Here is a 20786-nt window from a genome sequence, read left to right as displayed (position 1 = left end):
CCACTCGACTAAGTGGAAATAATATGACATAAAGAATACAGAGAATAATTTTGTTTGCATATTTATGAAAATAAAATAACATGAATTAAATTTATGTTATTGTATGAATGTTTAGGCCAGCAGAGAAGGCCTTGCTGGCCCTGAGGGTCCGCCACTGGTTGTTACATTTAATCTAAGGTATTATTTTTTTTTTCAGCAGCCGCTACACCAAGGGGCAAATCTGCTGTGTATTAGGACAAAAGCAGAGCGATTTGGCAACCCAGTTCAGATAAGCAGGTAAAAGCAGGTGTTTTCTTTTCAACGGGCACGACGTGCAACCTGACAACCTCGTTTGTCCAGTGTGGGACAAATAAAGGATATCTTAATACCAAAATATTTTTCAAAATATTCTGTAAAAACATAGTTTAGGTGTAAAATGCTCAAACTTTATTGGCCGCAGGCACAGGAACAAATCAACAATAACGAATATTGTTTTCTTTTTATAACAATCCAACAAGCCCATGAGAAAAATCATTGTAGGTTTACTCTTTCAGCTCAAATATAGAAATATATACATGTTACATTCTCTTCCTACACATCCCAGTGTTCATTTACCTGCTTGCTAAAGGCTGCTCAAGAATTAGTTTGTGCTGCATCCATAAAAATCAAAAAAAACCTGTTGGGAAAAGTGCTTTTGAAATTCAAAACATCATCCCAGAATGAGTTAAGTCCCCTTTGGAGCACATAATTTCTCCCACCATTTACCAGGAGACAATATCTATATTTTTTGTACGTGTGTTGCGATGTTTGTCTCATCGACATTAAAAAACGTAAGATAATTACCAGTTTTGGTGAATGCAGCATAACTTATTTACAGCCTCTTTACATAGCAAGCATACATCCCCCTGAGTGGAGAGATTACATCTCTCCTACCTGCTTTTACGGCGATAATAGCATGGAAAAGAAGCATTTAAGGCATTTTTGGGATCACTAAACTACTCTATGAGCAAGGCAAACATAAAAAAGTATGGAAAGCCATTTGAGCATTAATTCGCTATCCTTTCTAACCAGTTTAATCATGTCCATGTCCTAGAAAGCCCTTTGTGCTCACGAGTTGGACAACTTTAGGATACAGTTACCCCCCACTATTCACGGGGGACAAAGCCCAAGGTCTGCCGCAAACAACGGGGATTAGCGAGTAACTCCAAAAAGTTTGTAACTCACAATAGCTGTCACAAAATGGAGGCAAATCACTTTTTTTTCTAATGGACAAGGCGCCACAATAAATTTCGTGAAATGCATTTTACTCTAATCAAGGAATATTATACTCTGAAAAAGACAAATTTTGGGACCAGAGTGAAGACAGTAAAATATCCATTCATCAATTCATCCATCCATTATCTGAACCGCTGATCCTCCTGATGGTTGCGGGCATGCAGATTCCTATCCAAGCTGTCATCATCAGTAGGTGGGGTACACCCTGACCTGGTGGCCAATCAATACAAACAGCCATTCACACTCACAACCACACCTCGGGACAATATAGTGTGTTCAATTAACCTTCAATGCGTGTTTTGGGAATGTGGGAGAAAACCCACACAGGCACAGAGAGAACATGCAAACTCCTCACGGACCCTGCACCTCTGCACTGTGAGGTGGATGTGCTAAACAGTCGACCACCGTGCCGCCTGAGAGTAAAATCTTCGGAGTAAATTTTACTCAAAGTAATGGAGTAATTGTTCCCTAAATGAATAAAATCTACTTTAATTTGATGAGAACGTTACCCAATGGTTACGTGGCATCAATTTGACATGGATTTGATGATGAATAATATCTATAGCCAAATTTAAGTACATAGCTCAACAGTCGTTCCACTAATGCTTCCAGCTTCAGTTTTTTTACTCTCACGCTGTATTGTCCCACTAGTGAGGACAAAGAGCATCTTAGTACATGGACCTAAACTCGTTGTCAGGTATTTTGAATAAATGGCTTTTCTCAGCAAAGAGCTTAAAATAGAGACAAGGCGTAAGAAATCATGGCACATGGCAGGCATCCCTAACGGTGGCACAGTGCGTAAAATGCAGCGGCGCTAACGCCAATTTAAGATACTTAAATGTACTGTATACTTGTCAAAAACACACAGCACACTTACAGTACATTTAAAAATGGTTTCTTACTAAGTAGGCAAACTGCTGGATCATGGATGATGAGAGGAATAGGACTCAGCCATTTGTCGCCAACTCTTGAACGGAGGTGGCAGCTCTATCGTGGCTGAAATGTCGAAAGAGACATTCCGCAAACAAAAGTAGTAAAATCAACAGAAAGAAGAAATCAATCTGCTTACTACTTTTTTTGAAAAACACAGTGCTTCTTTGTTGTCTTTCCTATTTACAAGAAAGTGTCCAGTATGTGTATTATTGCTGGACGTACTTTATTTTGTACGTTTGCTAGCAAAAGCAGGCTAATATCTCGTTCGTGGATGATTAGAAAAATGTCACTCTAGCATTTGTAATTTTGAGTGGAGTGACAGTTCCATTGTCTTAAACATCGAAAAATTGTAAAGTCGGTTGTGTTTGTTTGCTAGCAAGATAGCGGGCTACTTCCAAACTCATGGCGGTTTAGACCAAATTAACTCTACTACTTTGCATCCATTCAAAAATAGTAGAATCCAGTTTGTTGTGTGAATTCATGTATCAGGAATTTGTATGTTAACTCCCAAAAGTTAACATACAAATGAACATACGCAGATCAACGTTTTTGAATCTTGACAAAACTGGCTGCCCACCCGCTCCATAATTGTCTAATCCAAAACAGGAAGTAGGACCACCCTACCTACCTAACTAACAAATGTACAAACAAAAATATGACGCACTACGGTTGGTCTCTTTTTGACATTTGAGTCACGACATAACAGTGCCCCCTGTTCCAGAATGCAAATGGTAGAACCAGGAAGTAGCCTGCTAGCTCACAAACAAACATACAAATCTCATACATCTCCACTGATTTTTGTTTTTGTTTAGTTTTTGTTTTTTAGCATCATTGGTTTTTCACTAGTCCAAAATGGCACGGTCCATTTTTTTCGACTTGAGTCGAAAGTCGTTCGGAATCACAAATAGAACGATCGTCTTTCTGAAAGTTAAAAAAGAAAGTCCACTTTCCCAAATATAAAACAATATCTTAGCAAGCGAGCGGGAAATAAACTGTCCATTTATGGCTTGCAAGCAAAGCATATTGGCACAAGGTAGTCATGGCATCTCAACTTGTGAGCATTTCGTCTACTGTAATTGTTTGATTTTTTTTCCCTATTATCTCCTGGGTGTTTGCAATTAGTTAGAATCGACATAAGGGGTCGTGGGCCTCAAGGACACTTGTTGCCAGGCGGTTTAGCAGGTGTCGCTTGTCAGCAAGGTGTCATTTGCCGACTCAAAGGGTCGCTGCCCTCCCTCCTCTTCCTTCTCCTCCTCCTCTTCCGCTTTTCTTTGTATCTCATCTCCGCCGCCCCACTGCCACTATCGCATTCCGATGATGATGATGACGATGGTGGCACGCTCCCCAGGGGGTGCGGTAGGGCAGCAGTCGCAAGGGAATTGGCTGGCGAGAGAGGCCCGAGTGGGGAGTAGCGTCTTAGCGAGACCCCCTTCATGTTAAGCGCCAGATCCAGAATCAGTTTTCTAGAGGATCGAGGGTGGGAGGGACCAGCAAGAAGGGGCGGTGCAGACGCATCACTTGGACCGGGCGCGTCCGGAGAAAGCGCCGCCCCCTCTGGGCTGTCACCTGATTGGTAGGATAAAGGAGAAGCGGGGCTCTCAGACGCGTCTTCCAGTGGGTCGGCGCCCTCCGAGTGGCCCTGGGAAGGCTGAGCGTCCACGTCACCCCCCGCTGTTCGATAGCAGTGTAGCCCGAGGTTGACGTGGGTGCCGGCTGGTGGGTCCAGAAGCGGGACGTGGCCTCTGGGGCGGGCTCCACGACGGAACAGGCGACGGCAAAGGTGCCCGAAGCGACGCCGCGATGACGACGAGGAAGTGGAAGAGCGGCGGCTTGTGTGACGCCTGAGTTGTCGACTCATGGCTAAGCGAAGGTTCTGCAGCACGGAGGCCTGAAAGGGAGGAAGGAGAACCAACCAGAATCTTAATGAGAAGATTTCCATGTGCCTCACCACAGCCAATGACGATTTACGTCAATGACAGAACTCCAAATAATCAAGAGATTTTATTGATTTAAGCAGAAGTTTTTAACTAATTTCTGAGAACTTGAAGTGAGCTTCTGCAGCGTTGGTAAACTCAGTTCATTGTATTGAGGTCAGTGTTGTTGACGGTGTAGTCGGTATTCTGCTCATATTTAGTCATGCTGTATAACCTTCCCATGCCCACAGCGTAGCTTGGCGTCCTTGTAACCATCATCTCCTAGAATTGGAATACTCTTGTATTATTCCTTTCTTCTTAGTTAGGTTTGATGGTTAAAGTGTTATTCCTCTCTGTTAGTTGTGTTTGTTCAGACACTTGAAAGAAATAATGTAGAATGCTGTTGAAGGTATTTCCTGCTCACTGTTTTTACAATCACCTTTAGTGCCCCTCGACCCCCACCACTTTAGGGCCCCCCTCCACAAGACATGTTTAACATCAAAAGTGGAACTGTTATCTCAAGTATCTGTGTTCCTGCCATCACACCAAATGGTGGGTAGTGGTGGTCTGGTCTCACCTCACCGCTCCCAACTTCTTCCAGCCACACCGGGTCAGATGACATGTTACTTTCTTTGTTTCGGGGATTTGCATGAGAGGCGTACCTCCCCGCCTCTCATTATCATATTGTCTCTATATAATCTCATGAATGTGTTTCTTTGACGCTTCCTGATTCAAATCTGGACCCCTCAGGAGCCCGAATCGATTCGTAAACGGCAGAAAGATAAAGTAAACCCTTCGAAGGAACTGTTCATCGCCTCCAGCCTTTATTTGGTTTACCAACATTCTCCTCGTCCGAAATTCAACGAACACGCGGGGAAGAGGAGGCCACTCTTCCCCCAACAACGGCTAACAGTGAGTGACAAGTGAAATGCTAGACCCTAATCATTTGAGTCAACTGTGCTCAAGTTAGCTCAGTTTGTCAGTGAGTTTGCTTCGGCTGACTCGAGGTCTGCGGTGTTTGCGGTGAGCCTGCCGATTCGAGTCAGTGAAACCACACAACTTAATATCGAAGCCTGTGGTGCAGGGGTGTCAAACTCATTTTTGTCGCGGGCCACATTGTCGCTACGGTTTCCCTGAGAGGGCCATTATGACTGTTCGTTTTGTAAAACCATATAAATGTTTAATCACCTCCACATATTACATATCCAGTGCACAACAAATTGGTGGATAACCAGTTTTGAAATCAGAAGTCAAGAATAATGGTTTGTTCAGCCATTGCTTGCATGAATGTAATAAGTACGTAACAAGATAATGCTTGCAATATCTCTATGTTATGATGGATTACATATGACACTTTGAAATTTTGGTTCAGACTTGAGCGAGCATCATGGAAAAGTTGACATGCTGGATTCGCTCTCGCGGGCCACACAAAATGATATGGCGGGCCAGATCTGGCCCCCGGGCCTTGAGTTTGACACCAGTGCTGTCGTGCATCTGGCAAATTTGCAAATCGACATCGTCATCCAAACGCTTCAACTGAGTGTTCTCCATTTCTGGTAAGACAGCCAACTTTAGTCAGTCGCCCAATTACAATGAATCAACTGAGTTTGTTGTGTTTACAGTAAGTCCGTTAACTGGAGTCAGTGAACCGCTACAAGCAAAGCATCCAAGGCCACTGTGTTCTCGAAGAATCTGCCAATTCGACTCAGTTCCACCAATTCAAGGGAATCATGGCATTCTGCGGCGTGTCTTCAATCCCGACCGAATAAGAGAACAGAATCAACCGAGTCCCTCGCGCTTGTGTGCGTGGGAGTTACCTGTGTGGGGTTGTAGGCGGGGAAGTCCTCCACAGGTGGAATGAGTCCCTGCGCTATGAGCTGCCCGTAGGACGGCGGCGCCTCCCTCCGTACAAACTCGGCTTCCATGCGCGACATCTGCGTCTCGAAGGCTCTGTAGTCGCGGCCGCGCAGGGCGTGCAGCTTGAGGGCGCAGCCGAGGGCCACCACCAACAGGAGGCCGCACACCAGGCTGCCGATCAGCGCCGCCGTGATCACTTTGCGCGGCACCGCCGTGGGGCAGTCACGCTCGTCGCTTCCGTCCGGACAGTCCTCCTGGCCGTCGCAGCGCCACGTCTCGAAAATGCAAAGGTTGTCGCCGCAGTGGAAGTTGCCCGGCTGGCAGTCGTAGCAGTTGTTCTCGTCGGAACCGTCCGGGCACCTTCGCGATTGCAGTAGTGGGAAAGTAACAATTTACAAGACGCACACACAGAAGGTATCACGAGTAGACTACCTCTTTTGGTTGTTGCAGCGTTCTGACCGCGGGTAGCAGGGGCCCGCTGTGTCCCCGCCGCATGGGAACTCGCCCTCGGGACACGCCGGGCAAGATGACTCATCCCGACCGGACGGGCAGTGCCAGTATCCATCGCAGCGCTGGCGTTCTGAGTAGCAACCCTGCTCGTTGCCGCAAGGGCGCTCGCCCGGGAAGCAGTAGCCTTTCACCTGCAGGACCAAAGAACAAGTCCGGGGATTACTGGAATGCTCGAATTACAACGAAATGTGGTTTCCTTGAGACATGGAGATGGAAATATCTGATTGAGCTGAGTTCGTTAGCTTGAGTCGGTGAACTGGTTACCGGTAAATTAAATCATTTGAGTCTGTGGTGTGGTGGTTTTCTGTTTGGTCTGCTAACTCAAGTCAGTGCGTTGAATAATTTGAGTCTGCTGTTATTCTGGTGAGTCGGCTAACTTCAGTCTTCTATGAAAAGCAGTTTTTATTTTGAAATTTTATGTGTGAAAGCAACAAATATGGAAAGAAGGGAGGGGGGGGGGGGGTCCAAAATTGAGATTAGTCCATCAGATCGTGGGATAACACAAAAAATGTCTGCCTTGTTTTGTTTTTCAATAAAACATTATTTTAAAATATCGTACCGCCACCCAAAAAAAAAAAACTTTTTCAAAGGATATTTTTCACTGTAATAATGTTTTGACCCATATTTTTTTTTCAGTAATGGGATAAAAAAATAAAAAGTATTTTAGGATGGGTGTTTCCCTCCCCCCCAAAGTGCTTTTTGAGGCATATTCATATTTTACCCCCAATTTATGTACAAACAAACAAAAAAAACAAAAAAACATTTTTTTCGGGAGGCTATACATATTTTTGAGACAAACCTTTCTTCTAAACCCCAAAATAAAATAGTTTTGTTGTATTTGTCCCCTATTATTTTGGTGATTTTTTTCCCCCAAAACATTTTCACAGCATATGTTTACCCAATAATTAAAAACTGTTTTCTTTAGGCAGATTTGTTCCCCAAAATTATTTTTGCCCACGCTCATCCTTTTTTTCCAGACATTATTTCCTCCCATTTTTTTTAAGCCAATATTACAACCCACCAAACGGTTGTTACCTGGTAGGTGGCATTGAACCCGTGTCCAGGACTTTGCGGTTTTGCCGTGTAGAGGACGCTCATCTGTCCCCGGCTGGACTCCAGCAAGGTGGGCCGACGGTTGTTGTGGTAGGACAGCACCTGCAGGAGGTTTTCGGCCCGGTGGACGGCGCCGTCGTAAACGTGCAGCGCGTCCCCGGGCCCAAGCCGCAGGTCCAACCGCAGGAGGATGGGTTTGGGGTCCCGCGTGTCCACCACCCACGAGCACCGCAGCTCGACCGCCGCCCCCGGAGCGGGGTGGAAGAAATCGGGTGACGCGAAGGAGCCGTAGAAGTGGCCCAGACGTTTCCCGCAGGATGTGTCTGGGCAGCCGAGCTCGTCGCTGCCGTCCGGGCAGTCCCGGAAGCGGTCACAGCGCAGAGCGGTGGCCAGGCAGCGGGTGGACCGCCCCGCGGCGCAGGAGAGGGTCCCGCGGGGGCATGGGCCCGGAGGGGCGGCGCTGGGTGGTGGCAAGCAGCCCCGCTCATCGGTGGCGTCGCCACACTCGTCTTGATCGTTACACTTCCAAGAGTGCGGCACGCATTTGCCGTTACCGCACAGAAACTCATCCGGCTGACAGCTGCTCTGACCGAAGTGACCTACGCACCGTACAGAAAGAATACATTCAAAATTCCAAGCAAATTCATTCCACAAATATTGACAATATTTGTTCTCCACATTTAGCCAGATATTTTCCATCCATCCATTTTCTAATCTGCTTATCCTCACGAGGGTCGCGGGCGTGCTGGAGCCTATCTCGATTGTCTTCAAGGAGTAGGCGGGGGATACCCTGAACTGGTCGCCAGCCAATTGCAGGGCACACAAAGACCGACAACCATTTGCGCTCACAATCATGCCCTGCATGATTTTGGAACGTGGAAGGAAACCAGAGTACCCAGAGAAAACCCACACAGGCACGAGGAGAACATGCAAACTCCACATAGGACGGCAGAGGCCTGGGATCGATCCCTGAACCTGTGCAATGTGAGGCGGATCCGCTAACCCGGAGGTCGGCAACAAGCGGCTCCAGAGCCGCATGCGGCTCTTTAGCGACATCTAGTGGCTCCCCGGAGCTTTATAAAAGAATTCTGAAAATGGAGAAAGATTTTGATAGTAGGCTAATATAGCTCAAATAGATATGGATACATGTTGCAGCTCCGAAAAAGGAGAGCTGTGGTGTGTGTGTTTTTTTTTTTAAAACGTCCACTTTATTTATGCTTTTAACAGTCTCGACAAACACAGACACGTCTACGTCCGACTCCGTGCCTTCTCTCTTCTCGTTCAACTCGAGAGGCGTTCAAAGACGGCCTCCAAAAAACGGAAATTCATGATCACTTCACTGACACTAAGAAAACCGAAAAGAATGCACCAAAACAAAACATCATGCGAGGAAATCACAAAATAAATTCTATGGGGGCGTGAACACACAACAAAGGAATGAATAACATAAACAATTCTGAGACAGTCCAGTCTCCTTCATACATAAAGCATGTGTTTCCTTCATTGTAAGTTTTATAGAAGGTTTTTATTTTTTTGGCGGCTCCAGACATATTTGTTTTTTGTTTTGTTTTTTGTCCTATATGGCTCTTTCAACATTTTGGGTTGCCGACCCCTGTGCTAACCACTGTATTTTCCAATAATCATTTTAGGCTTATTTTTTGACAGAATCCACCCACTCCAAAGAAAAAAAAAGATGTATTCTCCCATTCAAGTTCTCCCAGTCATTGTCACAATTTCCCCGCCTAGATGCAGCAGACAATCAGATTGCAGGGGGGCATGTCCTCACTAAAACTCAAGTGGGATTCATAATAACACTTCGACACATGCTTGTGTGAAGACATCAGTTCCTGTTGAATGACGCCCCGTATTTAAAAGAAAACCTTATTCGTCGGGTCACTCTGACCTCAAGGCACCGCCGTGTATTGTATGATTGACATGTATGTATTCCGAAATATGATCAATTCACCTTTGATGTAGGACATGTGGAAGCCTTGAGCTTGTCCCGAGCTGTTGACTTTGGAATGGAAGTAAAGCCAAGCGCCCCCCCTGCTAGTGATGAAGGGCGGCGGCCGTGCGGAGCCGCACAGACGCTGCGAGTGCGGAGCTCCGCTGCCCCACCCGGAAGACGTCATAAGCAGCCAATCGCCGGACTCGCAGCTCCCCGTCTCGCCAACGTCGAACACCCGAAAACTGAAGCGCAGGACGTTTAGTGGCATGAAAGTGTGTTTCTGCGAGTGCGCGTGTTCATGCATTACCTCATGGTAATGATCTCCCCGTGGCCCGCCTGGATGTTCCAGCTGCAGTTGAGTCCGGCGGGGTAGTTTAAAGGCCAGGAGGGGCTGAAGATCACGCCCCTCCGCTCCATGTGGATCTCCACCTGATCACCGCAACCTGCTGCATGCACGCACACACAAAAGCGCAAACACAAGATAAATGTTCAAAAATCTTGATTTTTTTTAAACCTTGATATTACTTTAAATATATAATTTCTATACCGAAAGGGAAGTTAAGTAAAAAATGTTCTCAACAAAAATATGGTCTATGCGATCCCACTCGTTTTACCCACGTTTTACCCAAATAAATGATGTTGCCATTTCCCCAAATTTCTAGTTGTAAATAAATACGTACTTATTAGGCTCAATAACACAGATATGGTCTGTACCGACACATCATTTGTAACAGGATACATCCAACAAAGTGCCGGTGACGGCACCACAAAAACACCGTGCGAACGTGTGAGTGCCTCGACTCTGCAGTGATGTAATGCTGATATATGCTGCAGCTGCATACCCGCGGTGAAAGGCCAACCCGTGTTTCCACACGCTGACTGATCAGTTACCCACCGCAAATCGATACCAGTGTGGGTACGCGTGTGTGATGACGTCACCAAAACAAAAGCCCACTTCAGTTTTTGGCGAATATCTGCCAAGGCTAGATAAAAGACCCACCACAAAAGGCATTGCAATTAATGCTTATGAATGATTATATCACATGTATCTTCATATTTGCCATTCATTATTGCATTGCACGGATCAATGTCTCACCTGAACGCAGCACAGCGTTGCAGAGCACCAGCATCAGCATCCCGAGCCGCAACGTCGCCCCCATCACTCCTATTAGCCGAGTTTGGGCTTCCTATCTCGGCAACGACCGCCACACTCCCCGCGGCGTGACTTCCATCGATTTTCAGCCGAGCGAAGCCAAGATATGAAGTGGTTTTAAAAAGGCATTGTGTGTCCTTTAGCAAGACTACAGACCCAGGGTGACTCTAACTGCAACAAAGAAAGCATCCGAATTTTGGCTTCAAATTAAATCTTACTTTGTTGAGAAGGTGGAAGGGATTGAAGCCACTTTGTCCAATCATACTGATTAATCAAGTAACTATTAATAATGAGTGCTGATGGAGTCCCAGAAGGGAATCATTCGATTATCTAGTACCAATATTCTGATTTGGTGCTCTTATTTTGAAAACGCCATCTTTTGGTTTCCGCTAAAATTATGTGGCTTTTTATGCTAGGTATTCCGCAATCAAACCAAAAAAGGGGTTTATAATTGTTCGAAGTGTGCCAACATCTGAAATATAATGACAGCAACCCAGATTACATAATGTACATTGACGACGGACGTTCCTTGAAAAAGGACAATGTTTCCTTCAGAATTGAAATCCGTCCGCTTAAGGTTTTAATAATATTTTGTCTATATCAGTAGTAGTAGTACCAGAAGACGTACGTTTCTTGCGGGCGTCAGTTGGAACATGACGTCTGATAAATTATGCAGTCATAAAACAAACAAAACCCAATTTAAAAAATAGAAAGAAAAAGGCACCGCTGGGATTCGAACCCAGGATCTCCTGTTTACTAGACAGGCGCTTTAACCAACTAAGCCACGGCGCCAGGTGGATGGGAAAGGAAAATATCCAACCATATTCTTCTATTATCTATCAATTGCACCCGCTTACTTTTCTTTAATAACACCCCAATTAAAAATGAATCAAAGTTAAATGTTTTTAATAGCTGCATTTTTCTCATAAGTCAAAATATATTACATTTAAAAATTGCAAAGCCACCCTATCATCAAATGTTCTATTAGTAAAAAATCGTTTTAATTTGTAGTTCCATTTATTTGGAACTCTTTCTTAGGTTGGAAATGTCTCACAAGGGCCAACAAAGACTTTCGCAATAATGCTGCAAAACAGCTACATAGATTGTGTTGACCTTTTTTGTGTAGTTTCAAATTCCAAATCTTTTAAAACAAAACTATGCAATACTAAAAACACTTTGTCAACACAAAAACTAAACCCATTAAAAAAAAAAACAAGTACAGAAAAATTGAGCTATTTTTGTGAATAAAAATACTACAAACAACTACGGAAAAAAACCCCACTATCAAACTAAAAATTCAAACTTCATCTCAACCCCAAAACTTTCATTTTCAAAAGTAACTCTTAGGGGGAAAGCAACCATACTTTTAGAACGTGTAAAATAATCCACCTTGGGTAGACAATTGGCTGCGCTTACCAGAACATTCGGTTCTAATTTACCGGTATATGCATTTAACTAAAAAAAAAAAAAAAAACTGAAAAATGACTAAAGTACTGATGAATAATTTATTTGTTGCACGCTTAATAAGAATGAGGCGATAACTTGATTCTTCAACAATTTATTCAACTTAAACATTTTTGAAGTGTCTTCACGTGACTGCGGTAACAAGTGCCGGAACCAAAAGAGTTTTGTTTTGTTTTTTTTGTTCTTTTTTTTCATGCACATGGTCTCAGCATAAATGCAGGCTATCTTGTTTCTGTTTGTGTGATATTTCGCGCAATATAAGTTTTTTAAATCACACACCGCTTTTGAATACAGGCGACAACCAGTTGATATACACAATCTGGGATTAAAAATATCAAGAACAGGAACAGGAGGATGAGGTGGAGGGAGAAAAACAAGTAAAAAGCTACCAAAAGAAACAAAGCTGTTAAAAAAAGAAAAAAAAATCTGAAACATCTTTTGAGAAAACGTCTTGTGTGATTGTGTCCATTTGTTAAATTACTGTAAATTCTATGAAAAACAAAACAAAAGAAACATTCAAACATGAGACATTCTGTGCCCTGGAGGAGGTAACAGCGGGATGTCTGCAGCCACCTTTTTCTTTTTTAAATAAAGAACAAAGTCTTTTTTTTTTTTTGCCGCCCGCCTTGTCGCAGCCTCCGGGCTACTGGTGGGCGCACTGGACCCCCGGGCCGTGGTGGCCGCCATCTTCGTCAGAGCTGTCGTTGTAGACCTCCCGACGACCGCCTGTCGACGAGCCCTGGCTCACATCGTAGTCCTGAAGGTCCACCTCCTCCGTGTCGCCCGTGATGAGCGGCGCCTCCGACCGCGACGGAAGCATGTCCTCCAGCTCCTGGAAGACAACGTGACACGTTTGCGTGTTTGAGTGTTCACAATGACACATGAAACAACCAATGTCATTTCTTGGCAAGATTGAGAAAATTGAATTAAAAGATTGAAAAAAATAATAATCATACAATAATAATGAGTTAGGCTTAGCAACCTGGATTTTTTTTCCCCCCTGAAACCTCATGACTATAAATTACAACTCATGGTAAAATCCATATTTCGAAAGCTTTTATTGGTCAAACTTCACGGCAAGGAAAAAAAAATCTATTTTTTAAATATCAGCATCAAAAATGCATTTAGGGACAAAAGGCCAACCGCGATTAAAATTTGGTGCTGACTCATGTTTTATAAAATTTCTAATACAGGAAGAAAATTTTCATTTCCATTTAAAATAACTTCACATTAAAAAAAAGGGAGCCGAAGTAAACTTTTTTTTAACTTTAGATGTGAAAAAAAACCCTTCAACTTTTGAAGAAAAATTGTTCTAAAAAGGTACAGATGCAACATAGCAAACCTTTTAAAAATAAATACAATTCAAAAAATAAGAAACACTATTTTTAAAACAGGCAATAAAAGGAACTTAAGTAACGGAAGGGATTTCAAATGATTTAAATTGGAATAAAAAGAAAATATCTAAACGTTTTACATTTGTTTTTATCAATAAATGAATAAAAGAGCGGTACCGCTAGTTTCTCAGGGCTGATCCAGTTGCTGGCAGGGAACTGCACGTCGAACTTGACGTACAGGTCTCCCTTCTCAAAGGGGTTACGGTACTGCGGCATGCCCTCCCCTCGCACCACCCTCACCGAGCCTAAAAACAAACGACAAACAGTGCGACGGTGAAGCTCAACTTCCTTGACGCCGCCGGACAACTTTGACGCAAAGGAGCGGGGGGGGGGGGGGGGGGGGGGCTACCCGGCTCGATGACTTTGCCGGCGGGATGCTTGACCACGATCTGTCGGCCGTCTAAATGTTTCAGCATGAACTGGAAGCCGCACAGCGCCTCCACCAGGCCGATCTTGTGGTTCATGAACAGGTCGTTGCCATCTCGACGGAATGTCTGCACTCGGAGAAACAAACAAGAACAACGATGAAACAGCCAGTGAAGGGATGTCCAGAAAAATGGAAGGATGAAAGGAGCACTTTTAAGTTGTTCCAACTTTTTGAAACACGCTAAAGTCGGTCAAGAAAGCAATTTCACATTGTTTGCATTGTCTCGTTGATTTCATCGGCTTTCTGGTCAAAGTGTGAACCCATCCATCTCATAGAGTAGCTTCAACGCTGCACTTAACAGCGGTTGAATCCCATCAAATCGAATCATCTTCATTCATGACAGTGTTTTGAAGAGAAATGATATACATTTTTTCCTACTCGTATAAAGAAGACAAACTATTGGATTGGATTAAACTTTATTGTCAAATGTACTGTATGTGAAACAGAGCACAGATGAAATTTCTTCCCTCACATCACAAAACAAGAGGAGCCGCTGCGGGTGTCCGCGCCGCCATCAAAAGAAAAGTTAACAAAAAAAATGACAAAATAATAAAAAACAACACGAGACACAGACAATCGTGCATTCTTAACCACTTTCCTGCATTCACTTTGTTGTCTGAAGCAGTTATAGATGAAAGAGGAGCGATTCAAAGTGTCCTTTTCACCAGTGGATCAAAGACATCATTCTGCAATGTGCACACGTCTGCTACAAGCTAAGCTTGAAAGCAAACTATGATCGCGTTACTAACCTAACGTACGCGACATGGAAGCTGCCTCTCGCTCAGCCTGCTGTTCTCGTCGAGCAGCTTTTGTCTCGTTCGAGGGGACAAAAGTGACGAGGTGAAACAAAATGTCACTACAAGCTTCTGATGGAAGGCACATATATGCTCCATTCTTCAACGTCTTCTACTGGAGAAAATCTTTCGATTCTCTCTCTCGCTCACATTTTTTTCAACGCCCCTACTGTTCGTTTGGAGTACTAAATGTAAGAAGTTCAATTAGCCTGGCCCAACTTTTTGACAATTCGGGGGGATATTATGCGCCACGCACATATATAATGGGAGCCAGGTGTGCGCTGCAGGCAGGCCAGTCCAGCACCCGCACTTGATTATGAAGCCGTTTTAACGGATGCAGAATGTGGGTTGGCATCGTCTTGCTCAAGTTAGCATTGCTTGGTTGGCAGCGTGTTTCTCCAAAACCTGAACGGATCTTTCAGCATGAATGGTGCCCTCACAGAAATGTAAACGTCCCCCACGCCATTGGTACTAACACAGCCGCATAGCATTGCAGATGCTGCTTTTTGAACTTTGTGTCCATAACAGTTTTTCCTCTGTTGCCAGGAGGACACGACGTCCAAAATGTCCCAAAACGATTTTAACTGTGGACTTGTCCTGAGACGAACTCACACCCAGAGAAGCCGGCTGCGTTTCTGGGTGTTGATGTAGGACCTCACTTTGAATTTACTGACATTGATGAATTATCAAGCAACCAATTGACAAATTCATCGCACATTATTTCTGACCCTCAATGAATCGGTTAGATATCTTTTCAAATTCAAAACTTTGCAACTGCTCAAAATGTCAGCTTCTTGAGAGCAAAATATCCGGTTTCTTGAGACTTTGCCCTAATGGCCGCCGAGTGATGCATTTTACAATGCAAATCACAATGATTACAACAACAACAAAACAAAAAAACAGGTTCGCTGCTATGAATAAAGGATGGAAAACTGACCAAGATGTGCACCCACCTCGTGCTCTTTCTCCTGCAGCACCAGGACGATGTCGCCCGGCTCCACCCCCGGCGCCTGATCCGCCTCACCGCCAAAGGTGATCTTCTGGCTGTGCTTCATGCCCTTGTCCACGTGCACCTCCAGGATCTTCACCTCCTTCACCACCTTCTTGCCTTCGCACTTTTTACAGCGGTCCTTCTCGCTGATCACCTCGCCTGAGAGGGTGGAATCGCCGGGAATCAGTTAACTCATTCAGTACCAGCCAATTCTGGACCAAGTCTGAAAAGACGTTTAAAAACGTCTTTGGGAGTGAATGAGTTAAAAACATTCATTAGCAGTGGAGGGGCTCTTGATTCTTAGTTGGAGGCCACTATTCGGTGCTATTCATCCAAAGTAGAGAGAAGAAATAAAACGCACCTTCTCCATTGCAGTCCGTGCACACGGACTGCATCTGTTGCAACATGCCCGGTGCCAGCTGTCTGATCACGATGCGCATGCCACGCCCTCGGCAGGCGGCGCACTTCTGTACCGCACCCGTCTTGCCGCCCTGTCTGCAACGCAGCACCGCAACCCATCAGATGGACCGTTCTCAACATCGCGCGGGGAGACGATGGAGGGGCGAATGAAACGCACCCGTTACATGTGCTGCAGAGTACATTTTTGCTAAGTTGTAGTTTTGTCGTCTTGCCGTTGTAAAGGTCCTCCAGTGATACTCTGCAAGGGAAACGCAACAGTTTAGCAAGAACACGCATTCACGTCAGTTGGTTCACGGTCACAGAACGTTCGTTTTTTTTTTCTTGTCGCAAGGAAATTTTGAGCATGACACATCCGCCATTTTAACCACAAATTAGGAGACTTCTAAGGGGGTGTCGTGTCTCATGCAAATTAGTCACTGCTCATCCTGATCCCCTCTTCTGTTGGCTAGCATAGAATCAGCACACAAGACCCCTTCATACTCTCGCAAGTTTATAAATAAAAATGTTTTTTTTTAAATATACTGTATGTCCAGCGGGGTGTGTAGAATTTTGAAAAGCCAAATAATTCCATCTATTTTGGAATAAGGCAGTAACATAAAATATGGGAAAAAGTCAAGTGTAGTGAAGACTTTTTGGATGCGTTGCATAAAGTCTGGTGTGTCCCTTTAGAAATCATTTATTTTAACTCAACATGGTACACGTGCCTTAATGTAACAAATATTTTGTTTAAAAAAAATAAAAGATGGTGTTCAATAGAAAAAAATATTTATAAGGACGTTTGAGCTATACCTGTATTTTTAATGCAGTGATATTTCTGCTCACGCACAAACCGCAAGAAGCTAATATCAGCAAACGCCTGAATGTATGTACAGCATAATGACTGTTTGCACCGGTTCCCAGAAGCTAATGCTAGTCTGTGTGTCAAACACTTCAGTTCCGTTTGTCTTTCAGTATTGACATGCTCCCACTCGGGTGTCTTCCAGATGTCGTTTCAAGAAACATAAAACTGTGGATTTGCACCCACGTAGCTGCCACGAGGAGAAACTCAGTTAAAGATAATAATAATAATAATAAATTTCATTTCTAAGCGCCTTTCAAAACACTCAAGGACACCCTACAATCAAAACAAGAACAATAAAACCACAGATAAAATTATAAATAATAAAAGGAGAGATGAATTTAAATTGAGTATGCATTTTGAGATGTGATTTGAATGTGGGAAGAGAATCAATATTTCGGATGTTGGGTGGGAGTGAGTTCCAGAGTTTGGGGGCAGAGCGCCTGAAAGCTCTGCACCCCATCGTGCTGAGACGAGCAGAGGGTACACAGAGGTGGAGGGAGGATGAAGACGGTCTTTGAGGATATCCTGGACAAGACAATCCCTCCCAGCAAGCGAATGAATGTCGAATTGTCCGAAGCCGACGCCGTTGCATTTTGATGTTACAACTATCAAAATGCAGCCAATATAGCCCCCCGCCCTACTAATCATATAATTGTTTAAAATGTGTTTTTTTTTGTTATTTCATTTGCAAACAACATCTAGCGCTGATCTGTTTTTTTTTTTTTTACTGAGCCAAATGTAAACCCTGGTTCTAGATTTCCATTATCACCTTTTACACAGTCCAGCAAGAAACTTAAGACACTACTCAGCAGTGTGAAAGGTGCTAACAAAATACCTAAATCCACCCTGGGGCAAATGTGAACGTATCCATGCGCTCATTACGATCTGTGTCATGATACAAATATAGCACAATAATTAAGGCTTCCATTTCGCCAGCTTTTAAGGGCATACTTAAGCGGGTGCACCATGTCCTCGCCTCTCCGCCGACCGCCATTGCGCGAGCGTCCGCTCTGGCCGCCCATGAAGCCGAAGAGGCCGCCGCCAAAGATGTGTGAGAAAATGTCATCCATGCCGGGGCCGCCGCCGCCGCCCTCCCGCAGGCCCTGCTCGCCATAACGGTCGTAAAGCTCCTTCTTCTCGGGGTTGGTCAGCACCTCATAGGCGAAGCTGATTTCCTTGAACTGAAGCAGTAACAGGAGATGTTTGAGAAAGAAGTCAACAAGCCAACGGCACATCAAAAACCGAGGTTGGCAAACTACGGTCTGGGGACCCCTGCTAGCCATTGAAACGCTTTAAAACTCCATTAATCCGTTTTTCTCGAAAATGAACAACATATAACATCCTATGGCATTGAAGGACTATATAAGGTATTTATCAGGGGGTAACTAAACCTTTTACGGGACCCTGAAAACATCCATATGCTAATCTCCGACGTGTACCGTCTTTTACCTTGTCGCCAGCGTTGGGGTTCTTGTCCGGATGGTACTCTTTGGCCAGCTTCCTGTATGCCTGAGGAAGATAGCACGTCAATCATTATCACTCATGCAACACGTGTGCTTCACCCTCACTTACGTCACGTTATCTGCTCATGACTGGAGCGAATGATTAGAATTGCGGATTTACATAAAACGAGGTTAAAAACAAAAAGGGGTCGATCTCGTTAGTTTACCCACACTTGGCTTTTCGTATAAAATGGCGGCTCGACATGTGTACGAAACGTTGTGTAATTGAGAAAACGGCTATATTAGCATCGTAGGCTAGCGTTAGAGACAACGACTTACGTAGACGCCAGATATGATATACACAAACTAATGTTCCTGCCAATCATTCCAGTGAGCACAATACTCTTACGACGTAAAAGCTGTTACATTTTGGAGGACATATGAGCCTTGAAATAGCTCATTTACAACCGAATTGGCATTTAGTGGTCTAAACTCCCGTGACGGTAGGGGGGAGGCGTTTAATTGAATTTATTCGTACCATTTTCCAAACTCGATAATTTGTCTTTATCGAGAATATGACTTTGAATCAATAAAGCCATGTCAAAGCTCTTGACAGGCTCTCATGACTAACACCTGTACGGTTGCTACAGGGGAGGTCAATCGCTCAATGACTCACACATACTTGAAATAAATGTCAGGTAAAAGTTAATGCTTAGTGTTTAAATAGTTATTAGAGTAAACGTTTGGAAGGCCAACCCGATCGCGTTTCCATCCGCATCATCTCACACACACACACACACGAGCATCCAGGCCGGTTAGCATGATGACGAGCTAACCTTAGCACACCATGCTAAAGACGTACTTCCTGCTTACAATTTTTTTCCAAGCGTCCCGGCTCGTCAAAGGCAGCCGGGGCGTCGGGTGCCGTATCACCGGCTTTATAGCAAGGCCGCCCTCCCCCCTGCGCTCTTTACCTTTTTCAGTTCGTTTTCGGAGGCGGACGGCGACACGCCGAGGATGTCATAGAGCTTGGTGTCGGCAACATTGGCCATGGTTGTCGCTGCGGATGTTTCTCTCAGCGCGGAGGTGGACGGACAAAGAGACGCGCCGGGTGGAAAATGTTTCGTTTGGCTTTCCGCGCTTCCACTTCCGGTGGGGTTAACAGCGCTAGGTGGCCGCTTTCGCCCTCTTGAGTATAATGACTCAAATTACAGTTACAACACACAAGCGTGTGTATACAGGGGTTTTCCAAATTTTTATTCTGAGGGCTGCACACAGAAAAATCTAAGGATGCAAGGGCTCAAACCAATCAAGAAATTATGTCTTGCAGTTTAATTGCTTTATTTTATTTTATTTCATGATTTAACTTTCATGGCGGCCCGGTAGTCCAGTGGTTAGCACGTCGACTTCACAGTGCAGAGGTACCGGGTTCAATTCCAGCTCCGGCCTCCCTGTGTGGAGTTTGCAAGTTCTCCCCGGGCCTGCGTGGGTTTTCTCCGGGTACTCCGGTTTCCTCCCACATTCCAAAAACATGCATGGCAGGCTGATTGGATGCTCTAAATTGTCCCTAGGTGTGAATGTGGGCGCGGATGGTTGTTCGTCTCTGTGTGCCCTGCGATTGGCTGGCAACCGTTTCAGGGTGTCCCCCGCCGTCATGGCAGTTAGCAGGTGTGTTGGGCCCATGGCGGATGTGGGTGTTGCAATTCCTCCACTTTTCAACACCCACACCCAACAAAGTTGCGGGCTGTGTCAAAAGTTGTTATTGTATTTGCTGTGGGTTACTATAAAACGGATTGCGGGCTGCAAATGGCCTACGGACCAAAGTTTGGACACTACTGGACTGGTATATACACAAAAAAGTCTTGACACCAGCGAGAAGTAAAAAGCAAGTCTTCATAAAGACCAAAGTCATATTTGTCTGGGCAGGAAATCCTCTTCACCACTGCTTTGAGGTACTTCCCTCTGGCGCGAGATTACAAGACCACTTATGGAGTACAACCATTACAACATTTGCACAAATGCTCCAAACAGCTAAAGTATAACCAGTTTATCAGTTTGTGTGTCTGTTTTAATCTATCAACTCTCCTGGTCTTGTCTAGGTCCAAACTGACGGGAAGATACGTTTCCCTTTGGGTCAATAAAACATACTGTTATGCTCCAGCCTATATATGTTTTGTCAAAGACATTGTGTATCAAACAATGATACAGCAAATCGAAGCATTTGATGACACTAGCGCCACCGATGAGGTTATGCAACAGCGAACGTGGCAAGGAATCCGGTACCATCTTGACTTGCTTCATGAAGCTGACAGGGCCCACGTCGATGTGAACTCCTCTCCAATGTTATGCTTCAAAATAAATGGCTTATCTGTACATTTTGAAAATTTTGTCA

At 44.5% G+C, this 20786-nt stretch overlaps 2 protein-coding genes and 1 non-coding gene across 3 annotated transcripts; all 3 read right to left on the bottom strand.

Moving 5' to 3' along the window:
* Nucleotides 1-424: 424 nt before the first annotated feature.
* On the bottom strand, nt 425-10754 carry lrp3 (low density lipoprotein receptor-related protein 3). The gene is made up of 7 exons (XM_086107959.1): nt 10565-10754; nt 9776-9914; nt 9487-9710; nt 7503-8119; nt 6390-6598; nt 5918-6317; nt 425-4075 (listed from the first exon to the last, which is right to left on the bottom strand). The coding sequence occupies exons 1-7, from the start codon at nt 10626-10628 to the stop codon at nt 3380-3382; spliced, it is 2349 nt and encodes a 782-aa protein (XP_085964085.1). The 5' UTR covers nt 10629-10754; the 3' UTR covers nt 425-3379.
* A 585-nt stretch (nt 10755-11339) lies between these two features.
* Nucleotides 11340-11413, bottom strand: trnat-agu (transfer RNA threonine (anticodon AGU)). The gene has a single exon. It is a non-coding gene; the product is annotated as a tRNA-Thr (tRNA).
* A 750-nt stretch (nt 11414-12163) lies between these two features.
* On the bottom strand, nt 12164-19536 carry dnaja2a (DnaJ heat shock protein family (Hsp40) member A2a). The gene is made up of 9 exons (XM_086107640.1): nt 19369-19536; nt 18402-18461; nt 17904-18133; nt 16269-16349; nt 16053-16186; nt 15654-15850; nt 13829-13973; nt 13597-13724; nt 12164-12917 (listed from the first exon to the last, which is right to left on the bottom strand). Exons 1-9 carry the CDS (start codon nt 19444-19446, stop codon nt 12729-12731), a joined length of 1242 nt encoding a protein of 413 aa, XP_085963766.1. The 5' UTR covers nt 19447-19536; the 3' UTR covers nt 12164-12728.
* Nucleotides 19537-20786: the final 1250 nt, after the last annotated feature.

Source organism: Hippocampus guttulatus, chromosome 3, assembly GCF_054856545.1.
Source record: "Hippocampus guttulatus isolate MCC_2025c chromosome 3, RoL_Hgut_1.0, whole genome shotgun sequence".
NCBI classification, from domain to species: Eukaryota; Metazoa; Chordata; class Actinopteri; order Syngnathiformes; family Syngnathidae; genus Hippocampus; species Hippocampus guttulatus.
The sequence above is the reverse complement of the archived record's forward strand: the minus strand, read 5'-3'. Positions and strand labels throughout refer to the sequence as shown.